The 24,307-nt window shown below is 41.7% G+C and overlaps 1 protein-coding gene across 2 annotated transcripts in view; it reads right to left on the bottom strand.

Annotated features, from left to right (window-relative positions):
* Positions 1–24,307, bottom strand: part of gdpd2 (glycerophosphodiester phosphodiesterase domain containing 2) — a 129,187-nt gene that overhangs the window by 81,352 nt on the left and 23,528 nt on the right. For both annotated transcript variants that reach the window (XM_072595197.1, XM_072595198.1), the window contains exon 2: positions 11,823–11,967. In XM_072595197.1, the coding sequence (XP_072451298.1) occupies positions 11,823–11,930 (108 nt within the window). In that variant the 5' untranslated portion in view covers positions 11,931–11,967. The remainder of the gene's footprint in view (positions 1–11,822; positions 11,968–24,307) is intronic.

The following is a 24,307-nucleotide window of genomic DNA, read 5'->3' as shown; positions in this document are numbered from 1 at the left end:
ATAATCTGTCAACTTGTCTTCATAATTTACGACTCGAAGACTTAATGTTATCCCAATCGTGTTTCTTCATTGATACATTTCTAGCCCTGGCAGAGCTCAGTGCTTACCGATTTTAAATACTTATGGCATTTTACTCATTTTCAAGTGTGACACTGCACACAGGAATTTTGCAGTGAAACTGGTTACACTCTCAGGTCAGCCACAGCTGGATATAACATTGTCAAGACGTTGGAGACAATAAAACTGCAGATGCTGGAATCCAAAGGAGATAAACAGGAGGCTGGAAGAACACAGCAAGTCAGGCAACATCAGGAGGTGGAGAAGTCAACGTTTCGGGTATAACCCTTCTTCAGGACTCAGGGTGAGTGTAAGGGGAGCTGCAGATAAAGGGGGATGGAGAGAGGGTTTTGGGTGGGGAGTGATGAGGTAGTGATAGGTGAGTATAGGTAGAGGGTACAGCCTGGTTGGCTGATGGCAGGAATAAAACTGGTTGGTAGATGGAAGGAAGGGTCAATCATAGGAATGGGAGGGAGGAGGCAGGCCTAGAAGGGGAGTCGCGCTATGGGAAGAAATCTTATTTGAAATTGGAGAATTCAATGTTGAGTCCTCTGGGCTGTAGGCTGTCCAGGTAGTAGGTGAGGTGCTGTTCCTCCAATTTGCGGTCTGATTCGCTGTGGCAATGGAGGAGGCCAAGCATGGTCATGTTAGAAAGGGAATGGGAAGGGAAATTAAAATGGGCGGTGACTGGGAGGTCAGGTTGGCCCTTGTGGGCCCAGCTAAATTGCTTGGCGAAATGTGCCCTTCATTTGCGTTTGGTCTAATTGATGTAGAGAAGACCACATTGGGAGCACTGGTAACAGAAAATTTAGGTTGGAGGAGAAACGCGTGAACTTCTGTCTCATCCGGAAGGACTGTTTGGGACCCTGGATGAAGTTCTCCAATTTCAAATAACCTCCCTTCCCATTTCCTGACTCCCTTTCCAGCCCTGCCTTCTCCCTTCCATTCCTCTGATTGACCCTTCCTTCCAGCAAACAACCGGATTCATTCCTCCCATTGACCAACCAGGCCATACCCTCTGCGAGCGTTCACCTACCATTACCTCACTACACCGGCACTCTCCTCACCCAAAACCCTCCCCCACTCCCCCATTTATCTACAGCTCCCCTTACCCCCACCCCAGTTCTGAAGAATGGTGAAACATTGGGTATCACCTCCTGATGCTGCCTGGTTTGCTGTGTTCTTCCAGCCTCCTGCTTGTGTACATTGTCAAGAAGTCAGCAAGAGCAGAAATTCATTGGTAAATAGTGGGTGAAATATAAAAAATGAGCTGTTGTCAAACTGAAATTTAACTTAGTTTCTTAAACTTTTTAGAAAGTTCATAAAGTTTTTGGGAGTTAACCACCAATCAACTTCAAATGAGCTAAATTGCATTAAAGAAAAGATATGGTCTGTAGAAATAACAAATTGGAGTTAAGGAGATGCTAATGTGAAGAGATTGATAGACAAGGAAGACTAATAGCAATTTTACCTCAAATCAAACCAGATTGAAGTACAACATGGAAATTAGACATTGAGTAATTACATTATCAAATTTAAAATGTTAATAACAAGCTAATAAATGAAAGCTAGAAATGGCAAAAGTGGCTGTGCCATTTTAGTGATCTGAACATGTATACAAGCAGAGATATTCTGGTTTCTTGGTATTATTTCACCCCTGAACTATTTTCTGGAGACAAGATCTAGGGAAGACATGGTGCTGTGAAACTTGCTCATAAAAGCAATTGGTAGCCAACTGAGCTTGTTAAAAGCCTATGAAAATGTTTTGTCAGAGTCTGACTCCGAGAGGCACTAAGGAACAGTGCAGTTGGCTGGAGGTGGCCTCTGGCTGGAAGACCATCGGTGGTGTAGCACTCCAGGCAGGCTTTAAAACCTTACTGCTTTCCTGCTTTTAATTACAGCTGCGGAGATATTTCCCATTATTCCTGCCTTCCTCACTCCACTCCCTCCTCTCAATGATGACCTGCTGTTCATCTGATTTTTTGTTTTTAATCTTCAAAGTGTTGGGTCGTGGGTGCCTTGATTATTTCTTCAACACTGGAGGACCACCCATTGGGATGATCATGGCTAAGTGGTTTCTCCCAGGCATGAACTTTGACACTCTTTCTGATCCTGGTGTCGCCATTCTGAAGTTCCCAGGGAAAATCTTGCTCATAATTATAGCAAGTGACAAATTAGCAATGTATTAGGCATTATTACAAAGGTAGCATTAGAGAAGTTGGACAGATTTCTTGCCTGGATAAAAATTTTGCATACTAATATATAAAACATAATAAACAAGGAGAAGAGCTGACAAGGTGAGGACCTGAGATAGGCACTCAGTATCACTGAGAGAAGTGGACCCTGTGGCACTCAATCTAGGCAGAGCCATATTAGAACATAGAGCACAGAACATTACAGCGCAGTTCAGGCCTTCTGGCTCTCAATGTTGCACTGCCCTGTGGAGCTAATCTGATGCCCATCTATCCTACGCTATTCCATTTTCATCCATATGATTTTTCAATGACCATTTAAATGCCCTTAAAGTTGGTAAGTCTACTGTTGCAGGCAGTGCGTTCCATGCCCCTACTACTCTCTGAGTAAAGAAACTACCTCTGATATCTGTCCTATATCTATCACCCCTCAATTTAAAGCTATGTCCCCCCGTGCTCGCCATTGCCATCCGAGAAATAAGGCTGTCATTTCCATCCCATCTAACCCTCTAATTATCTTGCATGTCTCAATTAAGTCACCTCTCAACCTTCTTCTCCCTAAAGAAAACAGCCTCAAGTCCCTCATAAGACCTTCCCTCCATACCAGGCAACATTCTACTAAGTCTCCTCTGAAACCTTTCCAAAGCTTCCCCATCCTTCCTATAATGTAGTGACCAGAAATGTATGCAATACTAAGTGCGGCCGCACCAGAGTTTTGTACAGCTGCAGCATGACCTCATGGCTCTGAAACTCAATCCCTCTACCAATAATAGTTAACACATCGTATGCCTTCTTCACAACCCGGCACGGTGGCACAGTGGTTAGAACTGCTAACTCACAGCGCCAGAGACCCAGGTGCAATTCCCGCCTCAGGCAAATGTCTGTGTGGAGTTTGCACATTCTCCCCGTGTCTGCATGGGTTTCCTCTGGGTGCTCTGGTTTCCTCCCACTGTCCAAAAATGTGCAGGTTAGGTGAATTGGCCATGCTAAATTGCCTATAATGTTAGGTGAAGGGGGGAGTGTAGGCAAATGCGTACGGGTGGGTTGCTCTTTGGAGGGTTGGTGTGGACTTGTTGGGCCGAAGAGTCTGTTTCCACACTGTAAGTAATCTAATCTAAACCCTATCAACGTGGGTGGCAACTTTCAAGCATCTATGTACGTGGACACCGAGATCTCTCTGCTCATCTACACTACCAAGAACCTTACCATTAGCCCAGCATGCTGCATTCCTGTTGCTCCTTCCAAAATTAATCACCTTACATGTTTCCACATTAAGCTCCATTTGCCACCTCTCAGCCCAGCTCTGCAGCTTATCCATGTCCCTATGTAACCTGTAACATCCTTAAGCATTACCCACAACTTCACTGACCTTAGTGTCATCTGCAAACTTACTAACCCATATTTCTATGCCCTCATTCAGGTCATTTATAAAAATGACAAATAGCAGTGTTCCTTGTGGTACACCACTGGTAACTAAACTCCAGGATGAACATTTCCTATCAACCAGCAACCCGTATCTTTTTTCAGCTAGCCAATTTCTGATCCAAACCACTAAATCATCCTCAATCCCATGCCTCCACATTTTGTGCAATAGCCTACCATGGGGAACCCTATCAAGCACTTTACTGAAATCCATATACACATCAACTGCTTTACCCTCATGACCTGTTTGGTCACCATCTCAAAGAACTCAATAAGGTTTGTGAGACACAAACTACCCTTCACAAAACCGTGTTGACTATCTCTAATCAACTTATTCCTCTCTAGATGATTACAGAGGAACCTCGATTATCTGAATACCAATTATCTGAAAATCGGATTATCTGAAGGGGATCTCGAGGTCCAAACAGAAACATTACATCAAAGGCGTGTTTCCATCACTGATCGCGTCTTTTGTTTACAGTGATTAAACAGACACCGTCTCCAAGTGACTGACACCCTGCCCTCTCTCTATCCCCACAGTTGCCCTGGAGTTCTACATAGGGGTGTACCCTCAACGCCCCGCACCCCCCCCACCCCTTCCCCAGATAATCTCTTCAACATTGTCCTGTCCTGTACAGGGTAAATGTGGAACCTGTCAAAAAGTTACGGTAAAACGTTGTGTGTGTGTATGGGGCTGTGTGTGCTATTTGGAGACTCATCACACAAAGGCAGTATCAGCAGTCTTGTTGGTGTACAGTTCGGCTGCCCCAGAGAGGGGGAGGGGATGGAAGGGGATGGGGGTGGTGTTGGATGGTGTTGGGGCGGGTGGAGGGTGAAGTTGGACAGTGTTGGGGGTTGGAGGTTGAGGGCGGTGATGGACGGTGTTGGGGCAGGGGCGGAGTTGGAAGGTGTTGGATGGTGTTGGGGGTTGGGGGCGTGTGGAGGGTGAAGTTGGACAGTGTTGGGGATTGGGAGAGGGGTGCAGTGTTGGACTGTGTTGGGGCAGGGGCGGAGTTGGACTTTGGGGGATGGGATGGTGTTCAGGGTGGGGGCGGTGTTGGACAGGATTGGGGGCGAGTGGCAGAGTTGGACATGGTTGAATGGTGTTGGGGGCGGGCGGGGGTGGTGTTGGGTGATGTTGGGCATGGGGGCATGGGCGGAGGGGCAGAGTTGAACAGTGTTGGGGGTTGGGGGGTGTGGGCAGGGGGTAGTGTTGGACAATGGTGGGGTTTGGAGGTGCGGGCGGGGGGCGGAGTTGGACGGGGTTGGAGGTGGGGGAGTGGAGTTGGTCTGGGGGCGGTGGTTGAGGGGTGCGGACTTTCAAAACTCTTAGCCCCTGAGAAAAGGCATTTAATTGATTAATTGAATAATCAATTATCTAAACGAAATAGTGCCCACCCATCTTGTTCTGATAATCAAGGTTCCCCTGTATAAATCCTGTCTCTTATAACCTTTTCCAACACTTTACCAACAACCGAAGTAATGCTCACTGGTCTATAATTACCAGGGTTGTCTCTACTCCCCTTCTTGAACAAGGGGACGATATTTGCTATCCTCCAGTCTTCTAGGACTTTTCCTGTAGGCAATGACAACATAAAGATCAAAGCCAAAGGCTCTGCAATCTCCTCCCTGGCTTCCCAGAGAATCCGAGGATAAATCCTATTTGGCCCAGGGAACTTATCTATTTTCACACTTTCCAGAATTGCTAACATCTGCTCCTTGTAAACCTCAATCCCATCTAGTCTAGTAGCCTGTATCTCAGTATTTTCCTCAACAACATTGTCTTTTCTAGTGTGAACACTGACGAAAAATATTAACTTAGTCCTTCTGCTATTTCCTCAGACTCCACGCACACGATCCCACTACTATCCGTGATTGGCCTAATCTTTCTTTAATCATTCTTTCATTCCTGATCTACCTATGAAAGCTTTAGGATTTTCCTTGATCTTATCGGTCAACCACTTCTCATGTCTCCTCCTGTCTCTTCTTAGCTCTTTCTTTAGGTCATTTCTGGCTAACTTGTAACTCTCAAGTGCCCTAACTGAGCGTTCACATCTCATCCTAACATAAGCCTTCTTCTTCCTCTTGACAAGAGATTCAACTTCTTTACTAAACCATAGGTTCCTCATTCGACCACTTCCTCCCTGCCTGACCAGTACATACCTATCAAGGACACGCAGTAGCTGTTTCTTGAATAAGATCCATATTTTAATTATGCCTGCAGTTTCCTTCCCTATCCTTTGCATCCTAAATCTTGCCTAATCGCATCATAATTGCCTTTTCCCCAGCAATAACTCTTGCCCTGAGTTATATACTTATCCCTTTCCATTGCTAAAGTAAGCATAACCGAATTGTGGTCACTATCACCAAAGTGCTAACCCATCTCCAAATCTAACACCCGGCCAGGTTCATTATCCAGTACCAAATCTAATGTGGCCTCATCTCTTGTTGGCCTATCTACATCCTGCACACATTGGACAAGAACTGACCCATCTAAAGTACTTGAACTTTAGTATTTTCCAGTCAATATTTGGAAAGTTAAAGTCCCCCATAATGACTACACTGTTACTCTCACTCCTGTCCAGAATTATCTTTGCTATCCTTTCCTCTACAGCTCTGGAACTATTTGGAGGCCTGTAGAAAACTCCCAACAGGGTGACCTCTCCTTTCCTGCTTCTAACCTCAGCCCATACTACCTCTGTAGATAAGTCCTCAAATGTCCTTTCTGCCACCTTAATACGGTCCTTGACTAACGGTGACATACCTCCCCCTCTTTTACCATCTTCTCTGTTCTTACTGAAACATCTAAATCCCAGAACCTGCAACAACCATTCCTGCCCCTGCTCTATCCATGTCTCCGAAATGGCCACACCATCAAAGTCCCAGGTGCCAACCCATGCTGCAAGTTCACCCACCTTATTCCGGATGCTTCTGGCATTGAAGTAGACACACTTCAAACCACCTTCCTGCTTGCTGATGAACTCTTATGACCTTGAAACCATATTTCTGACCTCACTATTCTCAACCTCCTGGACACTGGAACTACAATTTACGTTCCCATCCCCCTGTTGAATTAGTTTAAACCCTCCGGAATAGTATTAGCAAATTTCCCACCAGGGATATTGGCACCCCTCGGGTTCAGGTATAAACCATTCTGTTTGTAAAGGTCCCAGCTACCCCAGAATGAGCCCCAATTATCCAGGTATCCGAAACCTTCACTCCTGCACCATCCCTGTAGCAACGTGTTCAACTTCTCTCTCTCCCTATTCCTTGCCTCGCTAGCACGTGGCACGGGCAACAAGCCAGAGATAACAACTCTAGCACTAAGCTTCCACCCTAGCTCCCCGAACTTCTGCTTTGAATCCCCATCCCATTTCCTACCAATGTTGTTAGTACCTCTGTGGACCACAACTTGGGGCTACTCCCACTCCGCCTCAAAGATCCCAAAAACACAATCCGAGACATCATGAACCCTGGCACCTGGGAGGCAACACACCAATCATGAGTCTCTTTCATTCCCACAGAACCTCCTATCTGTCTCCCTAACTATGGAGACCCCAATGACTAATGCTCTGCTCATGCCACCCTTCCCTTCTGAGCAACAGGGACAGACTCTGTGCCAGAGACCTGCGACCCATTGCTTACTCCTGGTACGTCATCCCCCCAACAGTATCAAAATAGTATACATGTTATAGAGGGGAATGGCCACAGGGGTTCCCTGCAGTGCCTGCCGGTTCCCTTTCCATCCCCTGACTGTAACCCATCTGCCTTTTTCTTGCACCTGAGGTTGCGACTACCTCCCTGCACCTCCTCTCAATAACCTCCTCCACCTCCAGAATGATCCGAAGTTCAACCAGCTCCAGTTCCAGTTCCCTAATATTCATTAGACCTGGTTTGAAATTGGTCCTTTATTATAGAGAGAGGCTTTGGTGATTCTCTGTTAAGTGGTTAAGGTCTTTTCTACATTTCAAAATAGTATATAATTTGGTGGTAGAGTTAATAAAATATACAAAAGGCAAATGCATGTAAATGAATAATATAATAAGAAGCAGTATGAGATCGGGGCAGTTTCAAACAGGGTGAGAAAGCAGTAGAAATTTTCAAGTTTGGGAGATGAAAACCAGAAATATGATCTCACTGGAAAAAACCTTCAAGGAGAAAAGCTACACAATTGGTATGAGTTTTAAAAACATTCAACAGTAGAGAAATGTAACTTCAACAAGTGGATCTGGGAGCTAGTGTGACGTGTGTGACAGCATTGGTAAGCAAGGTCAGGAGAGTATTTCTACTGTCCAGTCTTTGATGTAAAAATTGGTTTTTAGTTCAGATTGGGTATAAAGCATATAAAGAATAAGGTAAGGTTTCTCGTAAATACTCAATATTGTTTAAACTATTGGAAGTAAAAAGAAAGAGTAATTTAAAGATAAGTCATGGCAATATAATTCAATCTGATGGAATGTTCCTCTTTGTGATGTGGGACGTTAGGGATAATTTGGTGGTAGAGTTAATAAAATATACAAAAGGCAAATGCATGTAAATGAATAATATAATAAGAAGCAGTATGAGATCGGGGCAGTTTCAAACAGGGTGAGAAAGCAGTAGAAATTTTCAAGTTTGGGAGATGAAAACCAGAAATATGATCTCACTGGAAAAAACCTTCAAGGAGAAAAGCTACACAATTGGTATGAGTTTTAAAAACATTCAACAGTAGAGAAATGTAACTTCAACAAGTGGATCTGGGAGCTAGTGTGACGTGTGTGACAGCATTGGTAAGCAAGGTCAGGAGAGTATTTCTACTGTCCAGTCTTTGATGTAAAAATTGGTTTTTAGTTCAGATTGGGTATAAAGCATATAAAGAATAAGGTAAGGTTTCTCGTAAATACTCAATATTGTTTAAACTATTGGAAGTAAAAAGAAAGAGTAATTTAAAGATAAGTCATGGCAATATAATTCAATCTGATGGAATGTTCCTCTTTGTGATGTGGGACGTTAGGGATAATTCCAGTATCCAGGATGAGAGTTTGTGCAGGAAATATTTCCAGCTGAACTATTGGAAATTATGTTTCTGATCTGGTGCAGAAGCTGGAGTCACTGCAGAGTATCCACAAGACTGAGATTTTAATGGACAGCATGTACAGCAAAATTGTCTAACCACAAGTAAGGAGCACATAGACAGAAAGGAGGTGGGTGAACATCAGACAGAGTACAGCATGAGACAGGTAGGAAGCCGTGGAACATTGTCTCTGTATGTCTCCTTTGGATACTGCTCAGAGAACACAGTGAGGGCCAAGTCCACGGTACCAGGAGTGGCTCAGCTGCAAAGGATGGATGGAATGGGGGGGAAGTGGTGAAGATCCTATTGTCAGGAGAATGGATGGGCATTTCTGCAGCAACAGACATGATACCAGAACATTATGATGCCTCCCTGATGACAGTGTCAAGAAATCACTGAGCATCTTCAGGATGTTATCAAGGGGAAAGGAAAAGAGTCATAGGTCATGCTTCATGTTATTTCAAGCAACATCAGGAACAGGAGTGATAGGATCCTGCATGTAGAATATGGAAAGACATGAAATAACCTAAAAACCAGGGGTTACACAGAATTACTCCCAGTGCCACATGCTACAAGTTCAGGAACAGAAAAATAGATTGAATAAACGAAGGGAGGGATGATGTATGAAAGAGGGATTTGGATTCTTGAGGCATTGGGACCAATTCTGCAGATGTAGAAACTGAATAAGATGGGTTGCCTCCGAGCAGGATCTTTGCAGTGGTGTTTGCTAGTATAATGGGGGAGGGTTTAGAGTGACAAGGAAATGAGAAACGGAGTGAGGAGACAACAGTGAGGTGAACAAAATGGAAATGAAAGATAGAAAAGTAGAAAGCAAAAGTGGAATGCAAAGAAAACAAGAGCTAACAGCAAATACGTTGCAAGATTGTTACACGGACAGGTATAAATGCACTATGTATGAATGCATAGAATATTTGCAATAACATAGATGAATTGACAGCTCAGATAGTTGGAAGTGGGGACAACCTGATTATGATTACAAAGACATGGTTACAGGGTGACCAAGGCTGGGAGCTGAACTTTCAATGGATATTCAATCTTTAGGCAATGTGGAAAAGGGGGTACAATCATGGTTGTTATTGAAAGATGAAGTCAGTATGATCATGAAAAAAGTATTGGTGAAGGAAATTGGTATGGCATTAGTTTGAGTAGGGCTCAGAGGCATAAGGGGTGGAAAATATTAGTGCGAATTAGTTATAGGCCTCCAAACAGTAGTGGTGAGGTAGGGGATATTAACAATGCATGCAACAATGATTCCATAATAATCATGGATGATTTTTAATCTACATATTGACAGGGCAAGCCACATTTGCAATGAAATTGTGGTGATTGAACTCCTGGTGTGTATACTACATGGATGTTTAGACCATCTGAAAATCTGTAGCCCAGTGATGTCTCAGAACTTTTCCATGAGAGACAGACAATTGATTATGTACAGCTTAAGGGGCTATAGATATGGCAGGTTCTCTATGAACTACTACCACCCACATTCAGATTGAACATATGCTGTTGGCTTTATTTTTCAGGACACTCTGGCCATCTTTCCAACTGAGATAATCAATTCCAAAACATCAGACAGCACCATCATCTTTTGGTGACTGTTAATTTAAAAGGTAGAGTCTGTGTTTGAACAAGTGATAGCTTAATTGACATTCAAGTGCTCCACCACAAAGCTAGAGACCCTCCCCAAAAGCTTTTCTGTCATGAAAACTCAACCCAGTGTTATAACAGTTGTAGGAGAGAGAATATGAGTGATGGATTAATATTGGCAGAGGCTGTATTTTCAGAAGTGAGAAAGGAAAAGACCTGAAGCCACAATATGAATTGTCCATAGGTTTCATGCTAGCAAAACTCAAGGATGGAAAACATGTATTGATAAGTTAGAGAGGTTTGTAGCAAATGTAATTTTGATGGGTGACCTTAATTTTCATAAAAATGTTAAAAAGCAGAGTAGCTCAAGTTAGAAAGATCATAAATTACTTGATTGCATTCTAGCCAGCGTTCTGGAGCTATATGAAAAGGACAGACTACTCTGGGTTTAATAATAACGAATTAACTAAATTTAGTACATAATCTAACAGTACAAAAAAGTTTTAGAACAGTGGCCATAACATGACTGAATTCAATGTGATGTTTGAAAAGGAGAAATTTCATAAAGTTTATCGGGTTCCAAATTTTGTTAAGCTTCATTTTAATGGGGTGAGATAGAGATTGATGATGTGCAAAATGTAAAATCTGTTATTAGTTAAAACTGTTGATTAATAGTGAGTTATTTTTAAGGAAGCACTTAGCCTAAACAACCAGTATGCTAAAAACCAAGTTTGTACAACATCTGTACAACTCTGCACAGTTTTCACTTCCTCATTAAACAGTGTATGCCTGTATTAATCTTGGAAGGAAAGCAGCTTAGATTCAGCATAATAGTAACAGAACTCCAAGCATTGGTTAATGAAGAGAGATTCTATAAAATAGCTGTACTCCTTGAATATAGATGGTTAAGTGAGGACTTGATTAAGACTTTAATATTTTGAAAACAATTGATACATTAGATGAAGTAATACATGTTCTGCCAAATGGAGTCTAGGAGAGGGAGACATAGCCTGAGAGTCTAAGTCAGGCCATTCTCTACGCAAAAGGTTGTAGAAATAAAGAGCTTCTTCCCACAAAAAGCAATAGATTATATCTTGATTAATAAATTTAAATCTGAGATGGATGTTTGCTAACTAAGGGTAGAAAAAGATACAGAGCAAAGGTCTGTAGTTAGACTTTGAATGTAATTCAGCAATAATTTCTTTGAATGGCAGTAGATCTTGTAGATTGAATTTGTGTCTTGCAGTAGATCAACTAGAATCCAATGTTAACATAACAACACATACCTGGAAAACATTAGAAAAAATAAATAACAGTTGGTATAGCTAGCCCTGGAAATGTTTTAAGTATAATTTGGCTCTTCTGGGATGAATGAGGCAATTTCCTTAAGAAAATGAACACAAATAACACAAACTTTCATAAAAAGTCATAAAATGGTTCCCTTCTATTAAATAAACAGTAATTGTCCTCTGTGGAACTCAGGATTGTACCTTTTTGTTAAGTTGTGGTGGATAATTTCTCCATTGGCAGCCATAAATGCCAGTAACACAAACTAAACAAAGTTTCTTCAACTGAAGCATGGTCAGCCTTTCCATCATCAAGCACTCTCTAGCTCTCTGCCATTAAATTCACAATCTAGGGTAAAAAAAGACAGAGAAGTAAAAAATAAAACACATCAGAATAAAATATTTCCACAGTTTCTTGAATGAAACAGAACAATTATATCCCACCCACTGTTCCTCATTACACAACCATACATCTGACATACCTTCTTCACTCACCTGACAATTTCCACCCCATACTCTCACACATCAGTTGACAAGGTCCTCAATTGTGTTCTGCTTTCAGCTCTTCTATTCACAACCACAACAATGACATAATTCCACTACTCTCACCTGCCACTCCATTAGCCTTTGATTTTAACAGATCATCCTTTGCTGGTTCTGCTAACTCCTGAATGATGCTACCCCTTCCCCTCTCATTTCATCATTCTAAAAGGACAACTCCCACCACCACCTACCTAACAAACTTAATATAAGCGAAGAAATCGCAGCTCATCTCTTGATTAGCTATTTTATAAACTTCCAGACCAACACTGACTTCAACAGTAGTGTATAGAATCCCTACAGTATGGAAACAGGCTCAACAAGTCTACACCAACCCTCCAAAGAGTAACCCAACCAAACTTGTTCCCCATTACTCTACCTTTACCCTGACTAATGCATATCCCTGAGCACTATGGGCAATTTAGCATGGCCAACTCACCTAATCTGTACATCTTCACATTATGAGAGGAAACCCATAAAGACACAGGGAGAAGGTGCAAATTCCACAGTCAGTCGCCTGAGCCTGGGTCCCTGATGCTGTGAGGCAGCAGTGTTAACCACTGAGCCATCGTACTCGCTCACATTCTGCTTTTTTTTTGTAGGTTTCAGTTTTACCTTTGTTTGTTTCTTGTTTTGGCTTTCAGACATTCATCATCGTGGCAGTTCCACCTCCTTTAGATACATTCTTTAATTCCCACTACCGCTCCCTTTGGCCCTCTGCCCATTAATCTTTTGTCACTTAATCTATCCTATTTTCCATACAACCACAGGCCTTCCCTTCAGTTCTGTTTCCACCCTAGTCCCTATCAGTTGTGTCAAATCTGTTGCATTTCTATCTTTGCCCAGAGTATTTGAAAGTGAATTTAAATCTGCTTCTCTCTTCAAAGATCCTGTCTGACCTGCTGAGTATTCACAGTATTTGCTGTATTTTACTTTTGTCAAGTTTTGGCAATTGGCTACAATTTGTAATAACTAATAATTGAATTGTTACTTCAGAGCAGACCGATATAGCAATTCTAAAACTGGATCTATGTCATGTTTTATGGGTTCTGCAAAATAGGTGAAAATATGAGGAATTAAATTCACCATTACTTTATGCTTCTCCTAGGTGTTCATTAGCAAACATTATATGGATCTAAAGTAACTAACCAAATTGATTTGGTTCATGACCTCATTTAATATATCTGGCATCTGAGTTTTTTACAAAACAATGACCTTCAGCCTCAGATTGGGCTGATCCAATTTTGTATAGTTCTTTTGACAATACTGTCTATCCTGCAGCATCAAATCAATTTGCACCAATGAGTCCACTGAACTGATGTGAAATTAATCTGCCTTTCTAAAAGCATGACTGCTTTATTTTCTTACTTTAAACTACAGTCCTTTTAAGAACTGTTTCTCAATGGAATTTGCCCTCACTAGTCAAGGGAACACACCAGACTTACTGCTAAAATTATGTTTTCTGCCTGCAGTCTATTCAGAACAGAGACATGTTTATAATTCCACCTTGTTTCACTAGTTTCACACATATTGCGTGCATAAGTGTCTCCACCCTGAGGCAATATGCAGTTCCAGTTATTCTAGAATTGAAGAATCAGAGCCTGACAATAATAAGCTACTACTCTGAGATGATTTCACGCACATCCTGTACATACTTGACTAGACATGCCATGCTTGCCAAATCCTTATTAAATAGTAAATAACAAGGAAACAGTCTCGTGTGAATCATAAAAGTCTTTAGATTGCACAATGTAATTTTTGGGAGTGGAAAAATCCAGTGATTAATATAAATTTAGTTTCAGAGTTCTTTTCCTCAAAACAAATTGGCACCAAGTTTGGCGTACCCAATGGTTCAATGGTCACTTCCTTAGAAAGCTGAAGCACATGACTTATTGTAGACTCCAGTTTCGATCTTTGGTGTGTGTTGAGCTTGCTGATGTATGCTATGGAAATATCTAGAAAATTTTATTTGGCTTCAGCCGTCTTGCCCTAGAAAGGAGCAAAGTCATTGGGAATTCACTGCCATCAGTTATAGTTCACTGGAACTGCTTATTCCCATGCCTACGTTGGAAATGACAATATCGATTTTTTTCCAATATTTTTCATAGTCAATCTTGATTACCTAGATTCAGAAAGCCATGATTTCAAGATCTATTCTAGATTCTTAAGCCTGTAGCCCTATCTGACAGTGCTGCACTTCTTTTGTGCTGCACTGTCGTCCTTGCCATTCTTCCAATGAGTTATTAATCTGAGTTCCATTTTCTCTCATATGTATATAAATGATCCTACAGCAATTATTGAAAAATAGGAAGTCTAGTTTTTTGGATGTCCTGGCCAATGTTTAACTCGCAACCAACATCAAGAAAACAGATATAAAAACAGAAATTGCTGGAGAAACATAACAAGTCTGGTAGCATCTGCGGAGAGAAAGAAGAGTTAAAGTTTTAGGTCCGGTGACTATTCTTCAAAACACGTTCTGCTATACCTGCTGAGTTTTTCCAGCAATTTCTAGTTTTGTATTAGATTTCCAGCATCTGCAGTTCTTTTTTGGCATGTTTTTAACGAAAACAGATGATCTGGTCAGCTGTCTTATTGATGTTTGTGAGCTCCGTCTGTGTGCAGATTACCAACTGTCTTTCCTTGTGTTACTATTAACACTTTACTTCAAAGTTACTTCATTGCTTGTAAAGTGCACTGGAATGTTATGTAAGTTAAAGTGAATAATTTCCTTTGAGATGTGACTGAAAGAATTTCAGAGTTGCCAACTATTTCCATAATACTGCCAATCTGTTTCCCTTCATCAGTGGATACAATCATCCAGGCTGGAAAAGCTGACTTGAGCCATCTGTGTACAGTATGAGTCCTTTAATCATTCGAAGGTCATTATTGCTTTGAGAGGATGCAGGGTTAAACAGAAAATATTATTTCACACATCAGGAAATGCATTATAAGGAAAAATGAGCATCAGTTTTCCTTGGAAACAGGAAGATTTTGAAGAGAGAATGTTTGAAGCTTTTAAGATTAATGAAGACAGTAAATTGAACCTGACCTGCATAGATCGCATTATGGTATTGAAAGTGGTGTGTTCAAAGGGCACCTTTGAGTCAGGCAATAAAGTCTAGAGACTATTAATAACATAAAATAATTCAGAAAAAGAAAATAGTCCAGGAGGAGAGGGAAATTTATATTTATACATATTGACGGTAAAGGTGGATAAATCCCCAGGACCTGATCGGGTGTACCCGAGAACTCTGTGGGAAGCTAGAGAAGTGATTGCTGGGCCTCTTGCTGAGATATTTGTATCATCGATAGTCACAGGTGAATGCCGGAAGACTGGAGGTTGGCAAACGTGGTGCCACTGTTTAAGAAGGCGGTAAAGACAAGCCAGGGAACTATAGACCGGTGAGCCTGACCTCGGTGGTGGGCAAATTGTTGGAGGGAATCCTGATGGACAGGATATACATGTATTTGGAAAGGCAAGGACTGATTAGGGATAGTCAACATGGCTTTGTGTGTGGGAAATCATGTTTCACAAACTTGATTGAGTTTTTTGATGAAGTAACAAAGAAGATTGATGAGGGCAGAGCAGTAGATGTGATCTATATGGACTTCAGTAAGGCGTTTGACAAGATTCTCCGTGGGAGACTGATTAACAAGGTTAGATCTCATGGAATACAGGAACAACTAGCCATTTGGATACAGAACTGGCTCAAAGGTAGAAGACAGAGGGTGGTGGTGGAGGGTTGTTTTTCAGACTGGAAGCCTGTGACCAGTGGAGTGCCACAAGGATTGGTGCTGGGCCCTCTACTTTTTGTCATTTACATAAATGATTTGGATGCGAGCATAAGAGGCACAGTTAGTGAATTTGCAGATGACACCAAAATTGGAGGTGTAGTGGACAGCAAAGAGGGTTACCTCAGATTACAACAGGATCTGGACCAGATGGGCCAATGGGCTGAGAAGTGGCAGATGGAGTTTAATTCAGATAAATGCGAGATGCTGCATTTTGGGAAAGCAAATCTTAGCATGACTTATACACTTAATGGTAAGGTCCTAGGGAGTGTTGCTGAACAAAGGGACCTTGGAGTGCAGGTTCATAGCTCTTTGAAAGTGGAGTCACAGGTAGATAGGATAGTGAAGAAGGCGTTTAGAATGCTTTCCTTTATTGGTCAGAGTATTGAGTACAGGAGTTGGGAGGTCATGTTGCGGCTGTACAGGACATTGGTTGGGCCACTGTTGGAATATTGCGTGCAATTCTGGTCTCCTTCCTAGTGGAAAGATGTTGTGAAACTTGAAAAAGTTCAGAAAAGATTTATAAGGATGTTTCCAGGGTTGGAGGATTTGAGCTACAGGGAGAGGCTGAACTGGCTGGGACTGTTTTCCCTGGAGCGTTGGAGGCTGAGGGGTGACCTTATAGAGGTTTACAATTTTATGAGGGACATGGATAAGATAAATAGGCAAAGTCTTTTCCCTGGGGTCGGGGAGTCCAGAACTGAGGGCATAGGTTTAGGGTGAGAGGGGAAAGATATAAAAGACCTACGGGGCAACCTTTTCATGCAGAGGGTGGTACGTGTATGGAATGAGCTGCCAGAGGATGTGGTGGAGGCTGGTACAATTGCAACATTTAAAAGGCATTTGGATGGGTATATGAAAAGGAAGAGTTTGGAGGGATATGGGCCGGGTGCTGGCAGGTGGGTCTAGATTAGGTTGGGATATCTGGTCGGCATGGACGGGTTGGACCGAAGGGTCTGTTTCCATGCTGCACATCTCTATGACTATGACTCTAAAACTGGGCAGTCCCTGTCCTTGACCCACAATGGGTTCTAATAGGTCACTTGGTCACTAGGTCAGGTGAATGTATTTTCTGGAAGACGGCTTCCAATTACTTTAAGTATATTGCCTGAATACTTGGAAATTGTCTGGGTATACTCTGCAATTAAATAAACCTGGCAATTTCTGGGAATCAATCTTTGAAACGTGTCTGGTTTCATTTTGGAACCGAATGACATGACTCAATTGTATAATCTATTTGGAATTACGAAGGTGGAGACTTCTCTTGTTTAGGCAGCCAAAGGAACCTACCTTTTACTCAGGTTTACCCCTTAAATAAACCTATCTTGGAAATGTAAGCTGTTTTGTGTGCTCCATCTATGCAACCTTCTGTCTGGAGTATCAAGTAGGAATTGGTCCTGGTCAGTGCATTAACTTTTTGGTAGTCAATGCAGAGCCTTGAAAAGCTGTTTGGTGTGGGTGCAAGTAAGACTGGAGAGCTTGAGCTACTGTTTGCTGCACAGAATGTAGTTAATCTCATCCCATATTGGACTAGCTTTTTTTGGGCCTAGATTGGTAAGAAGTTTCTTAATGGAGGTGCCTCTCTTGCATCCACATTATATAGAGCGAGGGTGGCACAGCTGGCTTGTCTCTGCACAAGCCCTTTAATGCAGTGAGAAGCCTTGCTGAAGTCTGCTCACTGTTCTGTATCTGGGTGGATGATTTAGGACTCTAAGTTTACTTTTATTTCTAAATTGGTTAGCTGGGTAATAGGGTGTCCAGACCGAGTCTCACCCACATCCCCCTCCAATTCATCTCCACTGCTATTCACTATACTATAATACAGTAATGTATTCAAACTTCGAATGCAAAATAAAATGAATATTATTGAACAGAGATAAGTGTATATATGTGTAATCTTTTTTATTGAAAAACTGGTATATGTAATAATAGTTGTTTTGTCACACATTGGGAAGTTGTGCACTGCCTTTGACAGGTACATCTCCAATGCATGCATCTATAGATACATAGACAAAGAAATCCAGGTCTCATTTGGTTTTTAAGCGATCAAAGGATTAAAACTTTCCCTTTTCACCACTTATGTAAACTGTACATTCCAAAGATTATATCTAGAAGCATATCCCTTCAGCTTTTTGCAACAAGCAAAGTTCCGACTGCATTTAACCAATCTGTGCATTCAAAACTCGGGTCACAATATCTAAAATCAGATGTGATTCTTATTGCATAACATCTGATAGCTAATCGTTAAGTGTGTGAAAGATTATGCTGACAAACAATGTAAAATTGCCAGCCAGGCTGAACGTATGGTGCACATTCATGTACTGGAAACTACATACATTAATAAACAAGGCCTGGCTCTTTGAAGGCAACAAAAGCATATACAGACACTGCTCCTGTTTCGCCTCAACAAAATAGTTGACAGCCATTCGCTTATTCATTGCTCAGGGCATTGCTTTGAGAAATAAGATCAAATTGCTTTGATTAGAATTTAAACAGAGCCCAGCAGTTAACTGTCAATCAGCATTATTGTGTGCATTCTCCAAGGCAACTCCTTGATCAGTCAGAATCTACTTCCTACCTAACTGACATTCTTCTGTCATGTAATATAAATGTTGAACTTCTCTTTAAGCATTATCCTGATTAGTGTAAGATGAAAGGCATCAACAAAATTAAATTTTTTTTGGCAATACTGAAAATAAAATTTGCATGCACTATCATTTGCAGTTACAAGTTATCCATGGATAGTAATGAAAACAATAATTGCTGAAGAAAATTTTGTGAATTTTGGTCTGTCCACTTTTCTCTGTCTCTACACATACATTGCATCCATGATCACTAAGGTGTTCAGGATTTGTAATGGCAGATTTGTGAGTTGCAGTTAGCCTAATTTCTGCCATTTCCTGGTATGCTGTTCCTTCAATGGAGTGCATTGCTCCCATGATAAGTGCTCAATCAGAAGAAGATGCTTTTGAATGAACCTTCTGGGTACATTTGCAGCTTTTGGAAAGGTGGCCAGAGCAACTTAATTGATTAGAAGGCAAAAATTCAACCTCCTGACAGTGGTTTAGAGTTTTACTATTAGTTCCTCAGAATATTCCAGTAAGGTCAGTTTTCTGAATCTTCATCGTCAGGGTCATGTGTTGTATTTGTTAGCACGTTATAAATACTAACACAGGAGCCGACTGAAATTACTATTACAGGCACAAACTTGTTAGCCAAAAATGGGAAATCTGTGTTTTCACAAACTCAGCTATATATATTAAGCATGCACCTGGTGGAGTAAATGTCTTTTCAAGTCCAATGAGTAAAAACACCTTCAGTATCTTAGTTCCTTCCTAAATATAGCATTTCTTTCTGCAGATGCTCACAGTGTTAGAATAAAGCCGTTCCATATTGATCAGCTCATAAGAAGTCTCCGTCATTTACAGCTTGTCTTTTTAACATTAATTGCTTACAGATTTGGGGATGAAGTCTGAGTAGGCCTGGCAAAGAGGGCAGTCACACTGGGTGACACCAGCAAAGCTGACTGGGGCAAGCAAGCAAGGTTGAATTCAAAAAGGAGTGAAAGTCTATCAAATGTGTCCCTTCACCTGGTAGTGATGAATAGTCAGTGACTTGATGGCATGCGAGCTGCTGAGTGTTATGTTTTTTTTTGTTTCGAGTATGAACATTGACAGATGTGCTTGAGGTACTATCACTGTGCTGCCAGTGGTGTTACAATAGAAGGGAAGTGAAATTGATTGCACAAGAAGCACTTGACACCCAGCCTCCTGCATGACAGGCCTTTATAGTGGCAATTTTGCAAAGTTCATTCGCACTCATAGGAGCAAGGAAGATTGAGGAGACAGTGGTACATTTACAAGGAAGAGTGCAATAAGTTAATCATCATCGTGTAGCATTGCAGCCAGCTTCTCTTGAGCCATTCATAGGTGATGAACCTTGGGGTGACCTCTTTCCAGGCCTTGTTCGATCAAGATGGCCTTTTGTTGAGATCCATAGGGAAATAAACTTCCTTTTTCTCCTGTACAGCCATCTGGAGAACCTTTAGAGAGGCATTGCTAAATTATTACTATACTTTTTAGCTGGTTTCTAACATCTCTAGGCTTGGGTGGAGATGATTAACAGAAACTGAGTGATGCTCCTGAGTTTCAGGGAATGAGGTGTTTTCAGGGAGTCTTTTAAATATGAAGCCTGGATATTAGTGCTTGGAAGATGTTACTAGGTTTCAGAACTTCCTACCTATAAAATTCGGCGTTTAGCCATGTATGAATATATAATAAGCTGAGAAAACATGGTCAAACCTGACTGGCCCCTGAGCAGCTGTCCCTCCCACTTCGACACTTATACTTACTTCCACACTAGGGTGGCATGGTGGCACAGTGGTTAGCACTGCTGCGTCACAGCGCCTGAGACCCGGGTTCAATTCCCGCCTCAGGCGACTGACTGTGCGGAGTTTGCACGTTCTCCCCGTGTCTGCTCCGGGTGCTCCGGTTTCCTCTCACAGTCCAAAGATGTGCAGGTCAGGTGAATTGGCCATGCTAAATTGCCCGTAGTGTTAGGTAAGGGGTAGGGGTATGGGTGGGTTACGCTTCGGCGGGGTGGTGTGGACTTGTTGGGCCAAAGGGCCTGTTTCCACACTGTAAGTAATCTAATCTAGTCTAAAAAAAAATGACTATTTGCTTGATTCTAGTGAAAGCTTCTCCTTGTATGTAAGCTTATTATATGTATGAATATATAATAAGCTGAGAAAACATGGTCAAACCTGACTGGCCCCTGAGCAGCTGTCCCTCCCACTTCGACACTTATACTTACTTCCACACTAGGGTGGCATGGTGGCACAGTGGTTAGCACTGCTGCGTCACAGCGCCTGAGACCCGGGTTCAATTCCCGCCTCAGGCGACTGACTGTGCGGAGTTTGCACGTTCTCCCCGTGTCTGCTCCGGGTGCTCCGGTTTCCTCTCACAGTCCAAAGATGTGCAGGTCAGGTGAATTGGCCATGCTAAATTGCCCGTAGTGTTAGGTAAGGGGTAGGGGTATGGGTGGGTTACGCTTCGGCGGGGTGGTGTGGACTTGTTGGGCCAAAGGGCCTGTTTCCACACTGTAAGTAATCTAATCTAGTCTAAAAAAAAATGACTATTTGCTTGATTCTAGTGAAAGCTTCTCCTTGTTCTATGGAGCAATTGTCCTGCATATCCTTAACAGTGAAATTATGAAGAGGTTCATACTCTAGTAGAAAATCAGTGAAGAACTCTTCTGGAGATTTCACAAATCCAACAAATTGTCACACCATTTTAATGTCTGTTAGAATATTTGCTTTCCCCATGTTGGACAGTCTTTGTTTCCTTTGAGTGGTATCCTCTTCAAGATTTACACCCTGTGCGCAAGCCTTGAATTTTCTGCTTGCATTTCTGCAACAATGTTTTGGTAGAGTTCAAGCTATGTTTTATCGGCCTTCAAAATGTATTCAGTCTGTCTTTCTGTTCCTCAGGGAGATCTAAGCTGCAAAGCTGCTTTTAACATGGTTTCCCCAGAACTGTTAATAGAGTTGCTGTTCTTATTTATTCAGATTTCTTATTCAATTTTGCAGTGAACTCACATTTTTGCTGCAGACTCTGGAAAAGAATTCCAACTTTGCTTTATTTTACCTTTTCATTTCCACAGCATCAGTGATTGGAAAGTTCATAGCCATCCTGACTGTCCCAGGAGAAAATGAGGACTGCAGATGCTGGAGACCAGAGTTGAAAAGTATGGTGGTGGAATGATCCTGAAGAAGGGCTTATGCCTGAAACGTCGATTCTCCTGCTCCTCGGATGCTGCCTGGCCTGCTGCGCTTTTTCAGCACCACACTTTTCAATCCTGACTGTCCCAATGATTCAAAGCTGTAGACTGCTGCTCTAAATCTTCCTTTGCTGTGATAACATCTAACTCTCTTACAACTCTGAAAATCCACACAGTTTCAATTGGATACTCCTGAAATCATGTTTTATATTATGTTTTTGAACGCCTACTACTACTAAGATGAAAATAAGTCTCAATAGAGTCCACAGCAGTTTGGCAACTCACAAATGTACAATGTGCAACTGAATTTCTCCAAACAATTTTCAATAACAGAAAACTTTTCCACCATCGAAACAGTATTGGGAAACTGTTTTGATATGTCTCCCTGCTATTTTTTGTCAATCCTCTTCTTATACCTTACTACCCTGGAGTTGAGAAAAATCTTGCCCTTGTGACTCCATATCAACTGCATATTTCAATAGTTTCCACTTTGTGACATCTGACCTAATTACTTAGCCAACCATTTCAAGTGAATTGCCTCTTGTCATCCCTGTTCATTACAAAGTATTTGTGATTTTAAAAACCTCAATCATAGCTTTGCAAATTTCCTCGGGCATTTCTTCAAAGAAAGTGGTTATAACTCTTCCAGTTGAAAATGTAGTTGAAAGCGTACTTGAGTAAACTGAATGTACCCAGTTCTTTTAGTTTTGAAGTTCCAGGCTCCAAAAGTATAAGCTAACTTATCATGAAGGCTCAGAAAGCTGTATAGTTTTACTAAAGAAAGGCATAGATGTCAAGCTGACTTGATTAAAGTGTCTAAAATTAGTATGCTGCATGAAAATAGATGTTTTTTTTGAATGAATTAGTCTGAACGTGTGAACATGTATTTAAACCACATAAGAATAAGTGCAAAGGATCTATGCTTGCCAAAGATTGGGAACAGTACAGAAATTGCTGGAGAATTGAATTGAATTGAATTTATTGTCATGTGTACCAAGGTACGGTGAAAAGCTTTGTCTTTCGAGCAATACAGGCAGATCACAGAGTTAAGTAGCATAGATAGTAAATAATAGGTAAACAGTGGCAAAATCAAAAACACAGGTGCAGGCAAATGTTTAGAGTTTGTGAGTCCATTCAGTATTCTAACAACAGTAGGGTAGAAACTTTGGCGAAACCGGATGGTGCGTGTGCTCAGGCTTCTGTACCTTCTCCCTGATGGTAAAGATTGTGGAAAAACATTGCCAGGGTGTGATGGATCTTTGAGAATGGTGGCGGCCTTTCCTTGACAGCGGGCCTGGTAGATGGATTCTGTAGATGGGAGGTTGGCCTTTGTGATTGTCTGGGCCGAGTTCACCACTCTCTGTAACCATCTCCAATCTTGAATGGTACAGTTACCATACCAGGTAGTGATACACCCAGATAGAATGCTCTTGATGGTGCACCTATAAAAATTGGCAAGGGTATTCGCCGTCATGCCAAATTTCCTTAGCTGCCTGAGGAAGAAGAAATGTTGTTGGGCCTTTCTAACCAGTGTGTCCACATGAAGAGTCTAAGAAACCTTATTGTGGATGACCACTCCCAGGAGCTTGATACTCTCCACTCGTTCCATCTCTGTGCTGCTAATGTTTAGGGAGGGCATGAGTAACATCCCACTGAAAGTCAATAATGAGTTCCTTGGTTTTGTTGGCATTGAGATCTAGATTGTTCTCAGTACACCATTGTTCCAGGTCTTCCACCTCCCGATGTTTCATTGCCATCTGAGATTCAACTAACTATGGTGGTGTCATCAGCGAACTTGTAAATGGCATTAGTCTGGTATTTGGCGAGGCAGTTGTGGGTATACAGTGAGTACAGTAGGGGGCTGAGTACACACCCCTGGAGGGGCTCCAGTGTTGAGTGTTCGTGAGGATGAAATATTGTCCCCAATCTTCACTGAAGTTGAAGTTTTGAAAAATTGAACACTAAGTGTTAACTCTGCTTTTTCTCCACAGATGCTGCCAGACCTGCTGAATTTTGCCACAATTTCTGTTTTTATTTCAAACAAGAAAGGTACTTGGTTGGATGTCAGCTGATTTTTATTTGACAATTGTTTATCAACCTTTGAAAGAAATTGTTAACTTAAGCAATGTGTGCAAATTTACTTTCAAAGTTCAAAGTGGAGCTCTGCAAATATTTGGTGTCCAAAAAAGGTTAGTTGGATGCTGATTGACTTAGGCGAGAGTGAGGACTGCAGATGCTCGAGATTAGAGTCAAGAGTGTGGTGCTGGAAAAGCACAGCGGGTCAGGCAGCATCCAAGGAACAGGAAAATCGACATTTCAGGCAAAAGCCCTTCATCAGGAATATCAGGAATGCTGGTTGGTGTATTCTCTGAAAAATTATTTTTGACTGTCTTGATGTAGAAGGTCAATTTTCTAGAATTATTTTCTTCCCACCAAGATGGCTGAATAGTTTTTAATTCCATGTCACAGGGGATTAAATTCCTTCTGCTATTTGGGAAACAAAACTAATGGAGCTGAAAATATAGACCAGCTGGTCTTTTTCATCTGTTATGTGTCTGTGAGACAATGTGGGCTGCCAC

This window comes from Chiloscyllium punctatum, chromosome 25, assembly GCF_047496795.1.
Source record: "Chiloscyllium punctatum isolate Juve2018m chromosome 25, sChiPun1.3, whole genome shotgun sequence".
Lineage (NCBI taxonomy): Eukaryota > Metazoa > Chordata > Chondrichthyes > Orectolobiformes > Hemiscylliidae > Chiloscyllium > Chiloscyllium punctatum.
Note: the sequence above shows the minus strand (reverse complement) of the source record. Positions and strands in the feature narration are given on the sequence as shown.